Source organism: Ambystoma mexicanum, chromosome 4p (genome assembly GCF_040938575.1).
Source record: "Ambystoma mexicanum isolate Mex_15411 chromosome 4p, UKY_AmexF1_1, whole genome shotgun sequence".
NCBI classification, from domain to species: domain Eukaryota; kingdom Metazoa; phylum Chordata; class Amphibia; order Caudata; family Ambystomatidae; genus Ambystoma; species Ambystoma mexicanum.
Window position 1 is genome coordinate 303,398,091 of NC_090927.1, and position 23,192 is coordinate 303,421,282.

Here is a 23,192-nt window from a genome sequence, read left to right on the forward strand (position 1 = left end):
ACGATGCTGCATGTATTGGCTAGTCGCTTGCCTGTTCAACCCCCACTACCACCCGCCTCCCGCCCCTCCCCCCAGCCTATTCCACTCACTATGATTGTTTCAGTGTGTGAAACTGCCTGAATTGTGTCAACTCTCTATCCCACCAAATGTGCTGACGCCTGTGTCTGTGTTAGGGTCTCATCCTGTGCAGGGGATATTAACTTGTCACTCAACCTGTCAATCATAGTACTCTATCCGATTCTTGACTAGGCTGGTCGATTTAGTGAGCACATTTTGCCTTTCCTCTTGTGCTATCCGTGTGGGGTTTTCATACCATATTAAAATGTAACCATATCGTAGGTATCCTCAGCCGCTCTTCAGTAGGAAATCCATTTGCTCGTAAAAAAAGTGGTCATCCACATTAGGGCTGTATACGTTTAATAATCTCAATTTTGCGTTACCAATTCCCCCGACAACATATATGAATCAACCCACGGGTCCACTTTCACCTCCAATTACAAAGTGAAGTGATCTGTGCACTATTATCGGTACGCCCTTTGCATAATTAGAGTACATCACTTGGAGAGTCCCACAGCTCCAGGTCTAGCCGTGTATTTCCTTTTATCAGGTGTGTCTCCTGCAAGCATAAAACATTAATCCCATGCCTCTTCATACACCAAGATTTTGAGTTTTCTTATGGGTGCTCAGGCCTCTCACGTTCCAGGTTATCCTGTCACAACCCTATTATTCAGTACAATAGTCTCGGTTTTTGGACATTCCTCAATTTTCTTTCTTCCCTACCAACCGCTACACACACCTCTCCATTCACATAGAATCCTTCTCCAAATATTCTGGCATTTGTTCAGGTTTGAGCTGAACATACCATCCTCCCGTCCACCCACACTGAGCCCCGCCAACCCGGTCAGTGAAACACCAACCCCATCCCAAACATTTAACCCATTGTCGAACCTTTCAGTGGCCACTGTTGCATAGCACCCAGTCATCTCAGTGCCTGTATTTAGTACACTATAGTGCTTATTGTGCAGCCTCTAAGTCAACGATTACTAATATTAACTACATTTCAGTCAATAAAGATACACTGTTTGTGCAGGTTTATCTTTTCCCCACTGTATCCTATTTTGGCATCTACTATTCTCTTTTGAACGTCTCACTTTCACTCAACTTCAATGCAGGGTTTGCACAGGTTCTCAATCTCACTCTGGGGCACTTGTTTTGGAAGCAGTTCTACAAACTTTGCAGGTATCTGCTCGTCTCTCAATTCTTTTGTTGACAAATTCAAATTGTTTCCAGGCTTTTTGCACTGCAGGACTGAAGTCTGGCAAGAATCTTACCATCATATTGTCCAGTTTTGTTTTTCCGATTTCTCTGGCCTTCTACAGAATCATGTCATGGTCTCCATTTTAATAGCTTCATGATTACTGGTCTCAGAGTATGATTACTGGTCTCAGAGTTGCTCCAGAGGTGGGGCGCTGGCCCAGATATCTATGTGCCCTTTCAAGTACAAAGTGGTCAGACACCTGAATTTATAGGAGCACTTTCCTGATCCACTCCCTCCATGTGCTCATCTTCCCCTTTTCAACTCCCGTGTTTAGTCCCAGCAAGCGTACACTACTGCAGTGTCATCTCCTCTCTAGGTCTTCTATTTTATTCAACGGAGTCCATCATTTTAGAGTTTTTGCTGAGCTTGTTCACATCTTCCTCCACAGTCGGCATCGTGTTTTCTGCCTCCTGGATCCTGCCTGCCAGATCTATCAATCAAGCCGGTTTATCGTCCACTCTCAATGCTACTTTTCCCAATTGCACAGTTAACCTGAAGTGGCTACTTTTTAACTCTACTATAATTTCCTGCTTTGTCACCTTTTCGTCTTCTTCAGTGATTTTGTCTGCTTCAATTTTTTCATATATTTTTTTACTTAAAAGTGTAAACCTTTTACACATGATTTATTAAATGTAAGGCAATACACATGTCATTATATTCCATATCCTATTATCAAAAATAGTTAGATTAAAAAGTATTATTTCATTACAAAAGTCAAACTGAGGGTAGAAAGACAATCAACACAATACACAATCATATTGAGATACGTGCAAACATTTTCCATGCAGTAATACAATTACCATAATCCAGCAGCAAGGTGGTTTAAATAAATATAGCCTAGATGCATTTAGTCAAGAGGATTTATTCCACTTCTAACCAAATGTGATATGCTTCCGTTGTCACCACCCAAACATTTGCCGAAATTACATGTGCCCAGAATTGATCAGTTTCTTTTATCTGCATGCTCTTGCAGACAAATGTTATGTATCTTGCTACATACAGTTTTCCCAATTTGGTACAAAGCAGTAAAATGTGGAGAGGCGTATCTAGTTCCACAGGGAAAACGCAGAACATTCGCCGATTAAACAAGGACCAGTATGAGACAGGGTTGGCAGTAGATTAAACACAAACACATTATACAAAGAATGGTTTTATGGTCCCAATACAAGGCTTTAACTTTAATTTCCCTTAAGCCAAAACCTACATTGAAAGGAATTGAGAGGTTATAACCAATATCTAAGGTAGGAAAAGCTGGGGTTGGAACCCTGGCTTTAGTGGCGTTGGATTGGACGGTTGTCAGAGTAGGGTGATGCCTGGGTGTAGGCTCATATAAGCCCTGCCGGACACAGTTGGATTTTCATGTTGCTTATTTTTATTGTTTATTTAAGGGGCAATAGGGTGCCCAGGTCTTGCATGAGATGGCTGGTACATTTGCATGACGAGAGAAAGCCAACACATGTTTCGACCAGGGGTCTTTATCAAGGCATGGAGGTGCTGAACTGGGGGATCCTGGGTAAGTAGCTGATTCGCTTCTATAGTGCCTGGCAGGGCTGAAGCGAAGTGGGCTGCTCACAGCGATTGTCTGATGTGCTATGACAACAGTCCAATCCAGCGCTACTAAAGCTAGGGTTTCAACCCCAGCTTTTCCTACCTCACGAACATCGGAACTTCAGGAGCTCTATCCCGCTGGAACCCTATAAACGGCTGCAGGAAGAACTACACAACATTTATTCATCGAGCAGATCAGCGCAGGGGTCCTACTTTTCCTACAAGCTCCTACCTTCCCTTGACTATAACCAATATCTGTATGCAGATTGATTCAGCAGGAACCGAAATGACGAGACCACAGGTGGTACGCCAGAGTTTCCCCCTCTATGAGGCTAAGCCAAGTAACGTGTCCCTCAGGAGAACCTTCAAGGCCATATAGAACACCAGAGATTATACTGGACTTCTAAATCTTCTCGGAGGCGCTCAAATGAGTATTCCCCTTTGGTGGCAATATAACCTTTGATGGTGCGAAACCTCCTGAACTCTTTGCGAACCAATATATTTTCAAGGGAAGTGTTGCTAGGGGTCTTATCTAAAGGGACATCAAGGTAGGTATACGAATGTACCACCTCAAATGGGATGTTCTCAATCTTCCAAACAAAATTGGGTATCCATTTTCTTCTGGAGTAAATTACCATAATTTTAGTTTTTTTCAAATTAAGCTTTCAATTATTGTCTTTAGAATGTTTGTATAATGTTTGCAAGGAACTCTGAAGGCTCAAGGGGGAGAGAACGAACATGGTCAACCCACTTCAACTCCGAAACAGGATTGTTGGAGGGCACTAAAAACCAATAGCCACTGGGCATTCTGAGTGGAATGTTTATGAGAAATTAGGAAATTTTTGTATTGGGTACACCAATTGGCTGACAAAGTTGTAATTCTGATAGGTGAGTTAGCATATTTAATCATATTTAATCTTAATCAATCTAATGGACGTGTTTTACTCTTTTTTTTTATCACAATAGCAGCATGATATAAGTTTTTTCAATCAGCTCTTGAGTTGTCAATCTCTTCCACATTTAGGGCCTCATTCCGAGTCGGGCGCAAAGGGATTACCGGCACCGGTAAGGACACCGGTGCCGGTAAACCCTTTGCGCCCTATTCCAAGGTCCCTTAGCGGGTCCCGCTATGGGCGCCTGGTTTTACCAGGCGCCCTTAGCGGGAGCCGCAAAGGAACCAGGGAGCAAATAACGGTACCGCAAATTGCAGTACCGTTATTTGCTCCTCTCCATTCCCATTGAGCCCTATGGGGGCTCAAATGGGAATGGAGATTGCCTTTTTCAATGGAGATTTACCAGTCCCGCAAAGGTTGGACTACACCGGTAAGTCCCCATTGAACCAGGTCAGAGTCGGTACCGGTATGGGAGGTAGTCATGGCGCAAATAGCGCCATGACTACCACCATACTCGGAATGAGGCCCTTAGTCTGTCAAGATCGCCCATAAAATCTCACCAACTTTATATTAAATTTCTCTATGTTCATTTCACTCCACACAATCCTCTTTCCCTGAGGGTTCACCACGTTATTACCTGGCATATAATGAGATACATAAGTGCTGTTCACGATAATGGTAAATCTTAATACAGCATGGTCACTAAAATCATTCAGTAAAATCTATAATGCAGTAATAAGTTCCGTCAAGTAAAAAGTAACAAAATATAGTCTATCTTGCTTTGGAACTTTCCATTAGACCAGGTGTAATTGAGGAAGGGAGATCCCAAATTAGTCGGATCAAGATATTCAAGCCCATAATACAACAGAAAGGAGAGACAACTGGCAGCCGTGATAATCTGAGGGATAATGGCCCACACTATTGATGAAACTGCAGTATCAGAGTTCGATGTATGTGGATTGATGCCAACAGACAAGTACACATACCCAAATAGATTGACATTATCCCCATCCTTTTTTGCAATATCGCAATAGAAATTAAAGTCACCAATGACTATAAATTGTAGTTGAGGGTGTTGCCCCCTCCACTCAGTAAGTATTTTATCTATACGGTTCATAATTTAGTGGGTTTTATCCCCCTTCCCTCGGTGGGTCATAAACATTAATGATTAGGAGCATGGGGAGGTGAGGATTTGAAGGCAGGAATAATACATAAGGATTAACTAATTTGGGCAGATATTCAGTGAGGTGCATACTAGATTTGGCTTCCATTGCAAGACCTCCAGACAGTCTGCCAGTGTGTTTTTTTTGTAGCCTTTCTCTGTATAATATATCCATCTATATGAAGTTCAAGACACAGCCAGGTAAATACATCTGCACTCATGAGTGCACTAAATCATTTAGAATTACTCGTAAAGGAGCCAAAACCTCTAGTGTGCCAAGACACAAAGTTATGAGTTATATCATAATGATTAGTCGTGGGTCAATGGTGCTTGCTCAACAAAGCAGAGGGTAACCATGACAAGTTGTTTCCATCGGCTGATTTTGTTACACTGCATCACAGAGCTGTTGGACTGTCATTCCATGTATGATGATTTTATAACTACATTGACGTTTCCATCCGAGTATCAATCTGGCAATATAGTAATTTCATAACGCATTTAAAATAAATGTTGAGAAAAGGGAAACAAGTGGTCAACATTCACAGGAGAGATGAAATATACCAATGACTAGTGTGACAGGGGATCCTGTCCCCAAGAATCACGTTTACTCTTAAAGAAAAGTGCAAGGGTGTTTATTACAAGAAAAGGGTAAGAATCACTTGTAATCTCACGTTTATTGAGCTTTCTGGGTCGTTGGGGTTGGTGCTAGGGCGGGTCCTTTCCTCTCTTGTCTTCCCTGGGACTGGGTCCTGCCTCCCAACCCCAGCCTCCTCGGGGTCACAGTATCTTTTCTGCTGCCTGACAGTGCTGCAGCTGCACTGCCTATGCCTTTTCCTCTTGCACCTATCGCTCACCCAACTCCAGAGCTTCGGCACTGCGCTTTGTCAGCACCATCTTTGCTTGCTTCACATGTCAACTTGGTGCATCTTCGCTCCCACACAGCTGTTTCTAATGGAATTCAGACTGTGGTTTCTTCCAAGTTCAGCCCTGTGTCTGGGACCTGCAAACATCATAATTATCCACTCTCAGCCAATAGTATAAACTTAGTGTCGGGAGGGAGCTCTGGCTCTTGCGTCCGTTCTTGGACCCCCCCCCCCATCACGTGGACCCCAGAGATTAAGAATATTAAAAAGAAATTATGCTAGAAGCGCTATCCTGGAGCGAGAGCACTCGTAATAGCCAAAACGAAAACAGAAAGCTTTTGAAATACCTGAACACAGGAGCAACTGTATTCCTACTGACCACAGGGAAACAAAATTATGTCAAATGCCTAAAAAACAGAACATATGAAAGTGGTGTTGTAAGGGAGGTATGGAAACTCGCGAACCAGTACCATGCAAAGAATTTGCAAAACAGGAAAAAGGCTATAAATCAAATCAACGAATACAATACGTACATCCACCACAATATTCTTTCTGAAATGTAGGAATAGGATAGGACACGCACTTGCACAATGGCACTTCTGTAATGGAAGGGGGCAATCATGAACAAGATTTTTCCATTGACTCCACATTTGTTTCACAATTCACATTATGCAACACATGTTTTCTATTGGTTATGTACGCTACCACAATAAAAAAAGTTATTATTGAGAAACACATGGGATACTCTTCGTGACTTCTCCAGCACATTATCAAATCTATTAAATGAGTAAAATAAATACAACACATTGAGTTGTTTCGCAACGTATTCATATTTGTTGTTCTTTGAACTATATTTTGACCCTAACCACGTTTGCCCACAAAGGGCCTCCCCTATTTTGTTGTAATGCAAGATTATTCCATTGGCTTTTCATGTTCAGGGTTAAACACAGTAGAGGACAAACTAAACAAACATCAGTACTCTTCTGTGGAAGTGGTGCAGTGGATTTTCCATTCCTGGGAAAATCCTCAAATAGGTTTTTGTGCAACAGGCAGAAACAAAAAGGAGGTTACTGAGACTTCCTCTAAACCTGGAAAAGTAATTGAAGAACAGAGTACTTGTAAGCAACTGTCAGGGTGAACGTACAATGCCTGCAAGCCAAGCTTTAGGCTGGGAAGGAATGCAGAGCAGCTACCCTTCTAATACGCAACAAGTATGTTGTGTTTTGTTATAAGGCTTTTATACTGTGCAAAATCACTACTGTAACGGTCTCAGAGAGCCTGGCTTGTCTGTAGGTTGGGGTATTGTGCCCTTCCCTGTGATATCCACATCCAGGAGGAAAAAGGGTAGGGAGAATAAAAGAAGAAGGGAAAGCAGGCAGAATGCCACAGATGTAGAGATGGGGTGATGTAGTAGAGTAAAAGGAACCGGTTGTGATATCTTGGGCGCATGTGGATTCATTTAGGTAAAGCATAGATCAGGACTGCAGAAAGCAAAGTATATTATAGACCAGCTGGGAAGCAAACGGATTGTCTACATGAAGCAGTTGTTGGGAAGGAGATGGGGTCTTCCCATGCCCCTAGGCGATACCGAATGAGAAATAAACACATAGGGAGCAGGGAGAGGGTACATACTGAAGGGTGTTTAGTGCATGCATTAGAAGCTTTATGGTAGATGAGGGTGTGAACGCCATCTTGGCAAATGGAAGCCATCTTAGAAGTTATGCCCAAGAGCGGCAAACAGCATTTTGTGTACTAGTAGAAGGTCCTTTGCATGAGCGTGAACACCACCCCCACCGTGGCCAGGTCTCAGAAATTCACAACCTCCTAGTGCCCTGGGAAGATTAGCACAGCCTTCCTGCCCCCAATGATCCCCACGTGAGAAATACAGCCTTGCCATGCTTTCATCCCATAGCCCCTGCATGCCACAGCATCATCCATACCCACATCACAAGCACTGAAACCTTTGCACCCCCTCGATTGATCACTAAGATCAGAAGGCAAGGCTATCGAGCCTTCAGAAATGGGGCACGTAAATTATGCTGCAAGGTGCAGGGTAGCATCACAATTATATCCTATAACTAAGGTGGAGGACCTTGGGGGTTTCTGATCTTTCTGGGAGTGAGTGAAGTGTGTATAAGTAGTGTGACCTCTGCTCTCCCTAGAGCCCATCCCTGTATCTGCCAGGTGCATTGTTACAATCAGAAGAACAACATGGTGTGTCTGAGTACCTAATTAATTGTTAGGTCAGCTCACAGCGGATGACGAGCCCAGCAGCACCCACGTGCACGAAGATGAACAGATGACAATGGACCAATGGCCTGACAACCCATATGGAGCAGGCCCTACAGCTATAGGCCTCTGCCAATCCGCATTGTAGAATTGTACTATATATGATGGCGTCACTAATGACACTGCTTGTGCTTATAATGTACCGCACATGCCAACGGACCTCAGGACGTTACGCGGCAGCACAGTTATTCGCTGATGCATACCTATTTTTGGAGAAATAAAAACTTGTTATCCTTGCAAGAGTGTCTTGGCCCCTTTTCCCTAGTGTGCCTTCATTGTGTACAAGGTAGTCCATAACACATACTGCATGGCTGTATAATGGACTTGAAGTGTGCGCCAGCTGCCAATTTAAATGGTGGTGGCTTTTTCACCCAGAAATAATTTTTCTATGGGGCAAACTCAAGAAAAGCAGTGAGACACTGGAGTTTGGTTTTATAATTCATCAGGGAGGTAAGCTTACAAGTACCAGGAGTCTTACAATATGAGCTGAAGCCAAGACCATGCACATCCCTAAAAATGGCAAATGGTCCATAGTCTCAGAGGGAAGGGGTACAGGACCATACCGCCCTGTGAGAACCAAAACTGGATTATGGAATGGATTTATTGTAGAGCAGTGAAACACCACTTCCACAGTTCAGAAACAGCACAATGATGGCCAAAACCTGCATGACCAAAGAGAATGTCTTCTGGTAGTAATATGAAAGGATTGGGGCAAAACCGCAGTGGAGCATTTCTTGTTTTGAAAACAACATTAGGTTTCATACATTCAACAGTACGATGTGTGGAACCTGTTTGAGAAGGGATAACAGAAATCAGGGTAATGAAGGAAGAGCGGGGAAAATGTGATGAGGTCAGCAGTAAATACCTTACTATACAGATGGTCTTTACACATTAACATAACAATCGTTTAGACTTTTAGAAAGGGAGATTAGCAATATGGCTAGCACCGTAGTGTTCACATCTGTGTTGTCTCTGGAGGGCTTTGAAATGCTCTAGATATCTTGCCCAAAGCAGCAGGCAATGGATAAGAATATCTGAATCACATTTCAAGCATTGTGCAACTAGGTTGTTTGTAGCTTTTAGGGGTTCTACCCATGGTAACATTTAAAATCCAGCACTTATAACAGCACTTTTAATATGACTTTTTATGAGAATAAAGTACTGTGTGTATTGTGAGTTGCTGAACTCTAGTTTGGGAGTGAAGTACGCCAGTGCTTGAGTACAAGGTTTCATTCTCCATGACTAGCTCTTGAGGGTCGCAGCACATGGGCATCCAATGCTCAAGTCATATCGCAAACTATCGACTCATACAACCGTTCACATTGAACACTGGTCCTAATCTGCAATCAATTTTCTGCTGATATTTTGCTACTTCAATACTTATTTCAATACTTATTTATAATTTGATCAATATATGTATATACATACACAGTCTTCTGGTAAAGGAAGCAGCTCCTTCATAATGTCATCTGCCTGGCCTTCCTTCAAATGCAGAGTAATAATCCCTTCCCCAACACCATCCGGGAATGATGACGACATGGCTGAGCTGGAGACAACAGAAACAAATCTTACTTCAAACTGGTCATATTTATTGGTTTTTAATTAGGAGGCAACATATTTTCATTGTTTCAGCATTCAACTTTCAGTAAAAGGGTCTCATTCTGGACAGAAAATGGTAAAATCAACATGTCAGTTAACAGTGCAAAACATAATTTTATGGCAATTAAAAGACCTAATATTTTGTTATATATCCACCCTTGAAATGGTGCAAGGGCTACAGAATAAGGCTAAACATGAATCCTGTGGCCCCCAGTCTAGGCAGTTCTATGTCTTTTTATCGCATAGTTTCATTTTTTACTACAATGCAAAACGCAGGGGTAGGGGACTCCCTGCCCACCTTCTTTCATGTCATTCACTCTGTCACCCACCAACCCCTAATCCCATATTTGCGCCAACCGGCACCCTTGTTTCCGGACCACCACACTCGTAATGAGGCCCAATGATTCCTAAATTCCTAATGGCATGTTGTCATTTTACAAATCCATCCCATTGTAGAACCTAAATAACACTTTCTGCAAAACACCCTATTGAGAAGAACATTCACACCCCAGGTACACATGATTCACATTTAACATCCTTTGACTCTGATGGTTTATCCTATGTAAGGGTGCCAAACAAAATACCAGTACACATAATGCTTATTTAACACTCCCTGTTTCTAACAGTTTTGATTCAAACAAGTATTCAAAGCAATGCAACTTTAATAAGTCTAAAACTCCTATGGACTCCAACTCCTATAAAACCTACAGCACTGGGACAAGGAAGAGGAGAAAGGAGTTAATGTGGAACAGAAAACTCACTAAGCTAAATGTGCAGACTAGTTGTTGTAATGCCAATCAGCTGTGCGGGACATTTAAAAATGGTGTGCCTTTTCAAATTGAAAGAGGAGAAGAGGGCTACAGAGCAGACACAGCAGAAGGCAGAACCAAAAGGCAGACACACGCGAGACTGCTATGCTGAAGGAAGCAGGTGCTTCCTACTGGATCGGAGAGACCAGGAACAGCATAGCGGGTGCCGACGGGAGACTGCCGAGGAGCCGGCAGCAATGGAGAGGCAGTCAGGGACACGGTCATGTTGAAGGACAGCAATTCCACCAGCGAGTCAAGGAGGTGCCGGCGGGAGAACTGGAAGAGGGTCTGCAGAGCAGGGAATGCTTTCTTGCAGCACAGATTTTGCAGCAGCTGTACGCCACAGGCCAGAAACGCCAACAAACACTGGTGTGTCTGTCCAGGAGTATTGGGAGTTCCGTGCGTACCAACAGGCATACAGTCAATTGAAAACCTATTTTGAATATCCACCACGTAACGTAGAAAGAATGTATCCAAGTCTCTGTATATGAGATGTGGATATGGGGAAGGCTGGAGTAAAAGTTGTCATAAGCAAATTAACTTCAATGAAGCAATTGAAAGGAAAGATCTTTACAACTCTTCATATATGAGATGTCAATATGGGGAACACTGGAACATGTATTGCCACAAACCAATGAACACTTATAATGAAGTTAACAAACAAAGCTTGAACAAGTATCCATATCTGGGATGCCTAAATGGGGGAAGTTGGAACAAGTCATACCTGGAGCAAATAAAGTATAAACAGTGACTCTATCATTCCATGTGTTCTCATTTTGCTTGATCTCTCTTCTGCCTTTGATACTGTCAACCATACCATCCTGCTCAACCGTCTCCGTGATAACCTGGGTATCACTGGTCAGGCTCTGGCTTGGCTGACCTCTTTCCTCTCAAATCGACCCTCCCAGGGTCCAACTGGGGTCTTTCCTGTCCGACATCTTTTTCTCCACCTGTGGTGTCCCCCAGGATTCTAACCTCTCTCCCTGGCTGTTCAACCAGTATCTGGCACTTCTCGCCCACCGCATCGCTGCTCTCTGCCCCAACTTTCAGTGCTATACGGATGATACCCAGCTCATTTTCAGGCTACCCTCGGCCTCTTCTTCTCCGTCCCTCATCTCTGACTGTCTTTCTGCTATCCAGGAATGGTGTGCCGCCAACGACCTCTGCCTTAATGCCAGTAAGACCGAGATTCTACTCATCGGCACACCCACTCCCTCCTTCCCTGCAGCTCTCTGGCCGGCCTCTCTTGGCCCTCTTCCTGCTCCTACCTGCAAGGCAAAAAACCTCAGGGTCATCTTCGACTCCACACTCTCCTTCTCTCCTCACATTTCTGACGTTTCTAAGAAGTCACACTACCAGCTGCACCTCCTCAGAGGTATCCCTCCTTTCCTCTCCTTCCCCCAGAAGCTCACTGTCTCCAGAGCCCTGGTTCTCTCGAAGCTGGACTACTGTAACAGCCTCTATCTAAATCTGCCTGCCTCTACTCTCCGCCCTCTGCAACTCATCCAGAACAGGACTGCGAGACTTGTCCTTGGTCTCAAGCCCAGGGACCGTATCTCTCCAGGACTAAAATCGCTACACTGGCTCCCTGTGGCTGCGAGGATTAAGTTCAAAACCCTCTGCATTGTCCACAAGGCCTTCTGGGGCCAAATTACCTTCAACTCTCCCTTCCTAAATATCTTCCTTCTCGAGCACTTCGCTCTTCCGCCTCCAACTCCCTCAGGGTCAGCCGCTTCTCCAAGCAACGAGTTGGGGGGAGATCTCTCTCCGCAGCAGGGGCCTCCCTCTGGAACATCCTTCCTGCCTCCCTAAAACTTGAGGAGAACCATCTCCGGTTCCGGAAGCACCTCAAAACCTTCCTCTTTGCTTCTGCTTTCTCTCTCCCTCTCCCCTGCTAAATCACTGAAACTGTACTGAATCAGCAACTGGGCCAATCTCGGTCCTTGGCCCAGCCACTCTCCCCTGCACTGCCTTCCTGGCAACCCCTGCACTGCAGGACTGTCTCTGTATCCCTACAGCCCCCCTTCCCAGCACTTGTCTGCACTTATCTTGCACTTGCCACCAGCTGGCCCTTATTATTTATCTTGTTCATTACTAACCCTGTACTGCACTTTCCCCTCTCCCCTTTCCCCCTTGCACTTTTCCCGTCCCCCCTACCTATTGCACTTGCGCGATCTGAATGACACCTGGCCTAGTAGGATCGTTGTCTGTCTCCCCTAGTTCCCCCCTCCCTGCCTCGTCGCGCCTTGAAACACTTGTGTATAGGCGCGTTACAAATGCCATATCATATCATATCAGGTACAACTGTGTTGAAGAGAAGGAGAAAGAGATTGAAAGATAAAAAGAAAGTTATAAAAAGACCATGAGAAGGAAGTGCATCAGGCAGTGAGCCTTTGCAGGAATGATGCCTGGCAGGAGAGTACACAAGGGGATCTGCAAACCCTGAGGGGGGATACCTTCCTAGCAGGAGAGTACACCAGGTAATCCGTCTAAAGTATGTGAAGAGAAAAGACATTCTGAAAGGGGTTCCTGGCAGGAAAGTATACCAGGAAACCATCTTTTATAAATAGCTGTGTAAAAGAGATACTTTTGCCATCCTTTCAAACACCAGTGTGTGAAGGCATCTGTTACGCTCACCTGGCTCCCACAGAGGTGTCGATCTGGACTGGACTGCTGCGGCCTCCACCAATGTCGCGTGTAGGGCCGATATGACGGACTGGACTGGCCCACCTAGCTTCGTTTGCTTTACTCGTAGGAATATTCTTCTGTAAACTTGTAAATGGAGAAAGGGAATTAACCACCCGTGGAGTTGAGCGTAAATCCCCCCCACCCCGCTGTTCTCCCCACTGATCACCTTGGATGTCCTCTCTTATAGTCTCACCTGATGATTTGAAAAGATGAGCTCTCCATCCTGCATTGAGCGCAGGGGCGCGTAGATAACCAGTTGCTTCCCTGGCTCGAAGGAATTGGTGAAGTCCAGGACAAGATTGACTCCGATATTCCCGGCAAGACGCCGTAAGTATGTAGTTCATAAGAGTTCAAATGCCCGACTTTCACTCTTGTCCGATTCCTTGCAGGTTGCAGCTTGACCCTACTGAAGAGTTCCTCATGGCAAACGGTAATGTTCTGGTAAGGATTTGTATTATCCAACACAGTTCGAAAAAATAATGTCCATATGTAACCTGTTGCTTTCTCCCTTATTCAGGCGCTGAGAGAAAGTATGAAGTCTCAGGGAATAATGCCTCCGGCGGTAAAATCAGGTAAGTCTTTTGTGGTGAGGAGGGTTCCCCTTTTTAGTCCCTTGTTTCACCTTGCTGTCCTTTCGTTTCCCCTTAGGGGCCGGGGTTCGGCTAGGATGCAGTGGATGCTGCGCCGACCCGTGAAGAAGAATTGTACCCCCGGTGATAAAATCTGGTAAGCCTATGGGGGGTATTCCTCTGTGTATTCCCTTGGCTCACCTTGCTGTTCTTGTCTTCTCCTTAGGTGCCAGACTGCGGCGGGAACATGCAGGAGGATGCAGTGAAATGTGAAGATGCAGCGAAGGCCGGTGAGTTCAGCGCGGCGCTGCAGCAGGCGAGGCGACGCGCATAAAATAATTTCTTTCTTCCAGCTCGAAGGCGCGATGGATCAGGAATTCAGGTAAGGATCAAAGGTATTGCTCTTGTTCTAACCTTTTCTCCTTCTTTCTCCCTTTTTCTAGGAGCTCCAAACTCGAGGTGGGCGTGGCAGAAGACTGGATGCAGACTTGCAGGCACGGTGAGCGTTACGCTGCTGGATGCAGAATAACGCAAAGCGTATGATGCTCTTCGGGCATGGTTTTAATAGCCTCCAAAGTAGTCCCAGGTAAGTATTCCTCCCCAGCCCCACCCGAGTAAAAAAATAGTCCCTAGGTCAAATAGTCCCTTCCAAGCCTCGTTTGGCTTGGAGCTCTTGCACCATGGTCTGCATCAGGTAAGTTTAATCTATGAGCCTGGCGCCTATGGCGCCAGGACTGACTCTCCATATGAGCCTGGCGCCATGGGCGCCAGGACTGCACCCAAATAGCCCCTAGCGGGGGTTGTTGGGCTTGCTTGGAGTAACTTGATGCCTGCTTCTGGGGTTGCTGGACTTGGTCTGGGTCCCCGGGGGTAGGCATCATGACAGCATCATGAAGTAGACACAGACAACTGAATGCAATTTGGGGTATAAACCTTTATTAAAGAAAAATGAAGCTTGGAAACAAAGGCCTAACTTGTCCTATGCTAAGGTGGGATTTCCCAACCTAACTGAAACTAATGATAGTCTTTGTCAGGATGTCCAAAGTAAACATCGGTCTGTGTCCAAAACCTATACTTGCCCCCACATCTAACTGTATACAATGTGTAGGGATGTCAGCATCAAAATGAGAAGTGTTCAAATAAAAGTTCAGAGCTTCTTCCAGCTCTTGTTTGAAAAAGGAGTTTCCCCTTCCCCATGATTCAAGATAGTTCACTTTCCCAAAAAGTAGGGTTCCCTTCCCTAAGCTTTCAAGTCCCTCAATGTTCCAAAACAACACAATTCATTGGCATACTTCCAGGCTCTTCTTGCAGGGTTGCCTTTCACAAATTTCACCAATATCAAAGTTCAGTTCCTTAATTTCAGATCATACAAGTTTTCCTTTATATTCAATCACAAGCTTATGTATGAGTTAAGTGGCTTTTCCTTAGGTGGGTCCACTCGGTCTAGGCGCAGTTGTCGGATCACGCGATCCATCCATTACAGGCCACGCAACCAACACACCTTACTTGCTTCTTCTTCACAGGCATCCTGTCACTGTTTCAGCTTTACTGTGGTAATTAACATATTCTCAATTGACAGCCTCTGGATGCTATACTACTTGTTTTGCCACCATTCACTTGTCGCACTTTCAAACTCTTCTCAGGGCTTTTGCCACGTTACACACTTCCTTATATCTTTATGGTGCTTGCTGCTAAAGCTTGTTCTCTCAGGTTATGCAGTTACATTTTATCAAGGAATTGCACCAAACTGCTTTTCATCCAATTGGTACTCTACCACACTTGCTTTCTTTCAGATCGGTATTCAAAAAGGTTTCCTTTCATTGAAATCAGTCCCATTGAATAAACCAACAACAAATTCCCAGTTTACTCTCCTGCTGGGAACTTGTATCCTGTTCACGGGCATATTCATGAGTTCAAATATTATTGTTTCCATTGCCCTCTCTTGGCCTTGTCAATTTCATTTATTTTGCAATTCGGTATTCACACAAAAACTTTTCATCAGTTTTCTCAGCAGCGTTGGGTTATCATGCTTATGAAAAGTATTTAGTTCAATCTTAACTGGCATTCATATCGCCCAAAATGTCCCTCGCTCACTCACGAGCAACCCAACCTGCAGCAAACACGTGGTCCACACCTCAGCATCCCGAGTCAGTCAGGCTTCTTTGACTCACCAGGTACACTCTCTCCGGGTTCTGTTCTCTGCGGCGGCAAGCTTGCTGTGGCTGTGGCTGTTCCTGGCTCAGTGCGCCTCTCCTCCAGTATTTCTGCTTCCTTGGTTGTACGGAGAGGGAGCCTCTGTGTCTCCAGGATGCATGCAGACCAGCTCTGCTACCAGAGAACTTCCAAGTGCTCCCACCACAATCTGCTTCCGCTGCAGTGACTCTGCAGCTCGTAGGCACTTGGGACACGCGTCTCCCTGGATTCACCTCCAGCCTCTCCTGCAAGCGTTCCACGGGCAATCTCTTTAGCCTCATCTGAGCGTGCCATTTGTACCACCCCCTTGGCCTCCGGTGCAGGCAATGTTCATCGTCTACATAACGGTCTTGGTACTCGGCATCCCTCGTCCCAGTACCAGAGTGGTGTCTGTGTGTGTATGAGTCAATGAAGAGTGGATCTATGACTCTGGTGTGTCTCTTTCTCGTACCAGTACGTGACTGGTGTGTAATGAGAGATGGTGTACTGGAAAAATAGGGAAGGGACTGATAGTATCCTACAAAGGCCTGGGGGATGCCTGCCTCCTTATCAAAGAGAAATGGGGGATACATTGTCTCACACAAGGGTGCCTCATCCCCATTCAGCAAGTCTCCTCCACCCAGGTGATCCTCCCTCGCATATCCACCCCCATGGTCAGGATCCGATAGTGAAGGCCTTTCCCAGGCCCCTTAGGAAGAGGATACATTGGGGAAAGAAGTGATGACGCCCTCAGATTCCTCACAAGCATTGGGAAGAGGCACTCTTTCATAATTCTTAAAGGAGTGTTGTGTAAAAGAGATATTTCTACTATTCTTAAAGAATCATTGTTTGGAAAACACATTTTTCTCACCATCCTTAAGAAAGTGCTAAAACACCATCACTTAAGTTGCTGTGTAGAAAAGACACTTGCCATCCTTTCTAATGACGTTTCTTGGAAAAGACACGTTTGCATCATCCCTAGGAAAGGGTTGTGTAAAAGAGACATTTCCACTAATCTTTAAAGGGATGGTCTAGTAAAAATTTTTATTTAAAAAATAGATAGGCAACATAAAAAAAAAAATACTAGCATTCTCCGTTTGAAAACTTCCTATGTAAAATTTTGAGCTATTCAAGCTCAAAATTCGCAAAAGCAAGCACATGGGCGCATCCATTTTGTGAAATGGAGGCCCTCCTTTGCTGGCTTTTGCGGCACTAATGAAGGAAAAGCCAGCCAGCTGTAGTAAACAAAGGCTACCGCTGGGTGGCTTTCCCTTCATTAGTGCTGTAGGCGGAGGACGGGGACCGGAGACCAGAGCAGGAAAGCTGCAGCTGAATCTCAGTAAGTGCTATTTATTTTTATTTTTTTAAATAAGCACTAGCTGCGGTTTTTTTTCTACGTTTTCCGGGCTGGAGGAGCCCGGAAAACTTAGAAATAAAACCGCAGCTTTAAAAACGTTGTATTTATGTTTGCGGTCGCTTTTGAAGCGACCGCAAACATAAATACAACGTTATTGTGTTGGAAAACGCTGCGGTTTTTCTTTCCAAGTTTCTCAGGCTCCTCCGGCTCGGAGGAGCCTGAGAAACTCGGAAAGAAAAACAGCAGCGTTTTCCAACACAACTGCGTTGTTTCTGCCTAAATCTGCTTTCCCATTTGGGGCTCTCGGGCTCCCCGGAGCCCGAGAGCCCCAAATGGGAAAGCAGATTTAGGCAGACAACGCAGCATTTAGCATTTCCCATTTGGGTCTCTCGGGCTCCTCACGGGGAGCCCGAGAGCCCCAAATTGGAAATCAGCTGCAGGTAGAAACACTACGCGGCATGTAAACATAACCGCGTGTGTTTCTGCCTGCTGTAGCTTTCACTTTGGGTCTCCGGTGCTCCCCTGGGAGCACCGGAGACCCAAAGTGATAGCCACAGCATGGCAGAAACACACGCGGTTGTGTTGGAAAATGCTGCGGTTTTTCTTTCCAAGTTTCTCAGGCTCCTCTGAGCCGGAGGAGCCTGAGAAACTTGGAAAGAAAAACCGCAGCGTTTTCCAACACAATAACGTTGTATTTATGGTTGCGGTCGCTTCAAAAGCGACCGCAAACATAAATACAACGTTTTTAAAGCTGCGGTTTTATTTCTAAGTTTTCCGGGCTCCTCCAGCCCGGAAAACTTAGAAAAAAAACCGCAGCTAGTGCTAATTTTAAAAAAATAAATAAATAGCACTTACCGAGATTCAGCTGCAGCTTTCCTGCTCTGGTCTTCGGTCCCCGTCCTCCGCCTACAGCACTAATGAAGGGAAAGCCACCCAGCGGTAGCCTTTGTTTACTACAGCTGGCTGGCTTTTCCTTCATTAGTGCCGCAAAAGCAAAATCCAGCACAGGAGGGCCTCCATTTCACAAAATGGATGCGCCTATGTGCTTGCTTTTGCGAATTTTGAGCTTGAATAGCTCAAAATTTTACATAGGAAGTTTTAAAACGGAGAATGCTAGTATTTTTTTTTTATGTTGCCTATCTATTTTTTAAATAAAATGTTTTACTAGACCATCCCTTTAAGGAATATTGCTTGAACAAGAACACTCAACATTCTACCTGAGACAGTTCAGGGGAAGGGAATCCTCCTGTGGAAACAAGGATTATTTTGTTGGATTTACATATTTGGTTTTTTCACCATCTTTGCTGAATTTGAAGCAGACACATTTACCTTACACCTTTTGATTGTGCGTATTAGTGTGAGGGTCAGATACATTTTTGGACACTAGGTCAGTTTGCTTCAGTTTTAGATTCATAGGTAGAGAAACTCTCTTTAGGGTAGGGATCTATCCAAACCAGATTTATTTTAATAAAATGACTCATGTTGAAAACATTGCAACATTGCAACATTACAAATGTGTGTCTGCCTCTACTTTCTGACCCTTTACATCATGCACAGACCTAGCATAAAGAGATGTACACATTAAACACCAAGTGCACTTGTTGCAATCTGTGGCACAGAACAATTTACAGCAAAGACACTCACAAGCAGTGTTTTAACTACATCTCCTATCAAATCCACCTCAGCTAGACACTGTGTTCTTCAAGGACACTGAGGCTGTCCCTTCAGCCAGACAGCTGCAGGATACCCCATATCCAGCAGTTGTTCTCTTCTTGGGCTCAGTGGTACCACCAGTGGCTACACAGGAGTTTTTATTGTTGATCCTCCTTATCATCCTTGGAGCTGCCACTACATCACTGGAACATCCGAACCTCCACTTCTGACCACTCGCATTGCAAGAATGACAGCTTTGGGAAATACCCTATGGTGCCCAAACTGAGGGTCACAATACTCAGATTGCCGTTGGAAAGGCCTTTATGCATTTTAGAAACAAAGCCTACCTTTGACATTGACCCTTACTTAATGTTGGGGTCGGGGAGGCTGTGAAGTATCAGGAGCAGTACCCCAGTCAACCAATCAGAAGCCAACCTACATCTCCTGTTGGTTCCTATGACAAACTAACTTGCAACTGCCCTAGAAAAGTCCTAAATTACCCCGGAGTACAAATTGTCAAACGTGGTGCGGCTTGCGATGGACCCAGTAGACCAATCCATTTGCAAGTGAAGCTAACAAGTATGGTCGTGACCCAAGAAAACTCAAAAGGGGCTTTCTGAAATGGCATTACTTAATTGTTACCCGCAGACCAACTTTACCATATACAAGATATTAAATACAGGGCTTTGTTTTATTCAAAGTAATACTCCATTTCCTTTCATTCTCATCCACCACACTTCTGTTTTAAGAGTTGATGTTGACTGCTCACAAGCAGCTACCACTTGTTGACCCTGGGAAAGCTTAAGGGAAAACAGTTCACCTAGGTTTGCAAACTGGTCTCAAACTAAACACAGAGGTGATTTAAATATTACCAAAAGTGTTCAAGTTATTCTTTTGTTTTTTTCCGCTTGTTTCTTTAGTCTTCTTAAGCCTGCTCAATAGTACAACAGGCTGCCTTACAGAAAGACAAAATACAAATCTTCAGGCAAATATAAAAATTGTAGAAAAGAGCAAGTTAACAGTTATTATGAGCTTAAAATAAATCAGTCTCTCATCATATCCACAAAAGGAGCTGATCCGAAGGAGGGCAAGGCAGCTAGACCACATAAGAATGAATGGGGTGGAAATCCAATTATACCAAGACTTAGCCTCAGCGACACTCTTAAAAAGAAGGGCGATGGCCCCACTGGTGAAAGAATTGGTGGCAAAAGAAATAAGATACAAGTAGACGTTCCCATTTGGCCTGTTGTTTGAATGGGAAGGTAAACAGAGACGAGTGACCACCAGAGAGGAAGACCTACACAAACTGGGCCTGCAAGAGGAGGAAGACGACAGAAGAGGGGCCAGGACAACGGGGGACACACAGACGAGGCCGAGAGGATAGGATGTGGTGCGGCAAAGAAAGAAACATAATGGCGGGGGGGGGTTGGGCACCCCCTCGGGGGAGAAGGAGCAAAATAAGAAAAGTACCAAGAAAAACCGGCAGCTCGCTCTCAGTTCTGTGAAGGCGGGAGAAGTAAAATAAAAGGCTTGACGAAATACCAAATAGCTGGCGGCCTGGCCGGGGACCCGGAACGGACACACCCCAGGTCTGAAGAAGAAGCGGGGTTTAGGACTCCCTGCAAAGTTCACCCCGAGTACAGTGAGGGCAAGGAGCGATAGGCGCAACGCCCTAGCAGCCATAGGAGCCTGGGCCCTCCTCTGGATCAAAGTTGAGTTGCAGTTAATGGTTGTGGGGAAGGTGGGGAAGTTTGGGGGTGGGGGGGAAACTCCGGAAGAGGGAAGGGAATACAGATTGAGGGAAAGTATTCAAAACTATGGACAAGACGAGATGGATAACCTTAGAATATTCTCACAGAATGTAAGGGGGCTGAACTCGCCGGTGAAGAGGAAGAAACTGTCAGCTTTGGTTAACACGGAAAAGGCGAACATATTACTCCTCCAGGAGACGCATATAAAGGTCCATGACAGAAAGAGGATACACCTGAGAGGGTACTCAATATGGGCTCAGGCGAATGCGGGCGAAAAAAGAGCAGGTGTGATGATTGCAGTTAAGGGGGCACAGGGGGCCACCCTCATAGATACACAGGTAGACAGGGAAGGGAGGTATGCTTTTGCCAACTGCACGATAGAGGGTTTCCGGCTCACTCTGGCGGCAATTTACTCACCAAACTCTGGGCAGGATGTGTTTCTTCGGGACACGCTAGGGAAACTAGAAGGATTTGCAAAGGGAGAGATTATATTGGGGGGAGATCTAAACCTGGCCTGGATACCTAAACTGGATAGAAGTTCAGGGGGGAGCCAAAGTCAGGGGGCTCCCTCAAAACAACTTAGACTAATGATGGAACAACTGGCACTGCAGGATGTCTGGAGGGTAAAGAAGGGGCAAGCAAATGGATTCACATACTACTCTCATGTGCATAACACAATGTTGAGAATAGACTATTTCTGGGTGTCGGTGGGACTGATTGGGATGATTCAGGGAATAGATATGGGCTCTATTGCTTTATCAGATCACGCCCCCCTCTGGTTAGACATTCAGATGCCAGTTAGGGGAAGCGGCCTTTGGAAATGGAAACTACCACCAGACATTCTAACGGACCAGGTGTTGGGTGAGGCAGTCGGAGACAAAATCAAAGAATACTTCGACCAAAACGACAATGGGGAAGTGCCGCTGGGAACCGTCTGGGAGGCCTTCAAGGCAGTAATCCGGGGCTACATCATAGCTCTAAAGGCCACTAAAGACAAGCAACATTACGAATGGGAGAGAACACTAGAAAAAAAAATAACAGACATTCAAGGAGAGTTGGGAGCACATCCCACAAGTAGTCTTAAGAAAGCATTGAAACGCGTGCAAGGACAGCTGGATATGCTGCGCAACAAGAAAGCAGAGAAGTCACTACTCTACCTGAAGCAACGATACTATATCAAGGCTAAAAAGGGAGATACATTCCTAGCAAGACAGCTCAGAGAGAAACAAAAATCAATGGCAATTCTGAACGTCAAAGTTGCGCACGGAAAGACACAAACCTGCAACAGGGACGTAGGGGAGGCCTTCAAGGCATTCTATCAGGATCTTTACGCGACAGAACAACCGAATGAGGAGCGGCAAGACAGGTTCCTACAATCTCTACACATCCCAACAATCTCACAGGAGGACAAAAAAATACTGGATTCTAGGATTACAGTTGAAGTCTGCAGGGCAATAGCGGACCTCCCAACCAACAAGGCACCAAGCCCAGATGGCTTTACGGCCCCCTTTTACAAAAAGTACAGAGACATACTAGCCCCAGTCCTGACAAGGCTGCTTAATACATTCAAGGACACCGGAAACGTAACACCATCAATGAATGAGGCAAAAGTCTTAGTATTCCATAAAGCTGGCAAAGACCCTACTCTCCCGGGCTTGTACCGCCCAATATCCCTGATAAATCTCGACGTGAAAATGTATACCAGGATACTGGCGGCCAGATTATCCCCCCTCCTACCGACCCTAATAGACACAGATCAATCAGGCTTCATCCCAGGCAGACAAACACATGATAACCTCAGAAGAATTATCCACCTGGTTGAAAAAAATAGGCATCACTCATACACCAGCAGCACTGCTCTCCCTAGACGCCGAGAAGGCCTTCGACCGGGTAGAGTGGTCCATCCTATTTAAAACATTGAAGCACATGGGCTTTGGAGACCACTATATAAATATGGTCAGTGCTAACTATAAATCTCCATCGATAAGAATCGCAGTTAACGGGGAAGTGTCGGATAGGGTGGAGATATCAAGAGGTACGAAACAGGGATGCCCACTCTCCCCGCTCCTGTATGCCATATTTCTGGAGCCTCTTAATTAAAATCAGGGAGACGGAGGGGATTAGGGGGATAGAAATGGCGGGCAGACAGCATAAAATTATCGCATTCGCAGACGACATGCTGCTGGCACTGGAAGACCCAGGGAATCGTCTACCACACATACTAAAAGAATTGGAGGAATTTGGGGGGATCTCAGGCCTAAAAATCAATAGGAAAAAAATCAGAGATCATGCTACTGGAGGGAGATAAGGGGACACTTGAGAAAAAGGCGGGCACTCATGGGCTAAAAGTGGCAGAGGAGGGCATTAAGTACCTGGGGGTGACTCTCGCACGGAAGGTAGATCAGATATATAAAAACAACTACCCACAATTACTGGCAAAAGTAAGGAGAGACCTAGATAGATGGTGCCCACTCAGGGTATCATGGTGGGGCAGAATCCAATCAGTTAAAATTAACATTCT

At 45.1% G+C, this 23,192-nt stretch overlaps 1 protein-coding gene across 3 annotated transcripts in view; it reads right to left on the minus strand.

Moving 5' to 3' along the window:
* LOC138453216 (protein FAM228B-like) overlaps positions 1-23,192 on the minus strand; it is a 530,008-nt gene that overhangs the window by 416,575 nt on the left and 90,241 nt on the right. For all 3 annotated transcript variants that reach the window (XM_069605859.1, XM_069605858.1, XM_069605862.1), the window contains one exon: positions 9,502-9,619. In XM_069605859.1, the coding sequence (XP_069461960.1) occupies positions 9,502-9,619 (118 nt within the window). The remainder of the gene's footprint in view (positions 1-9,501; positions 9,620-23,192) is intronic.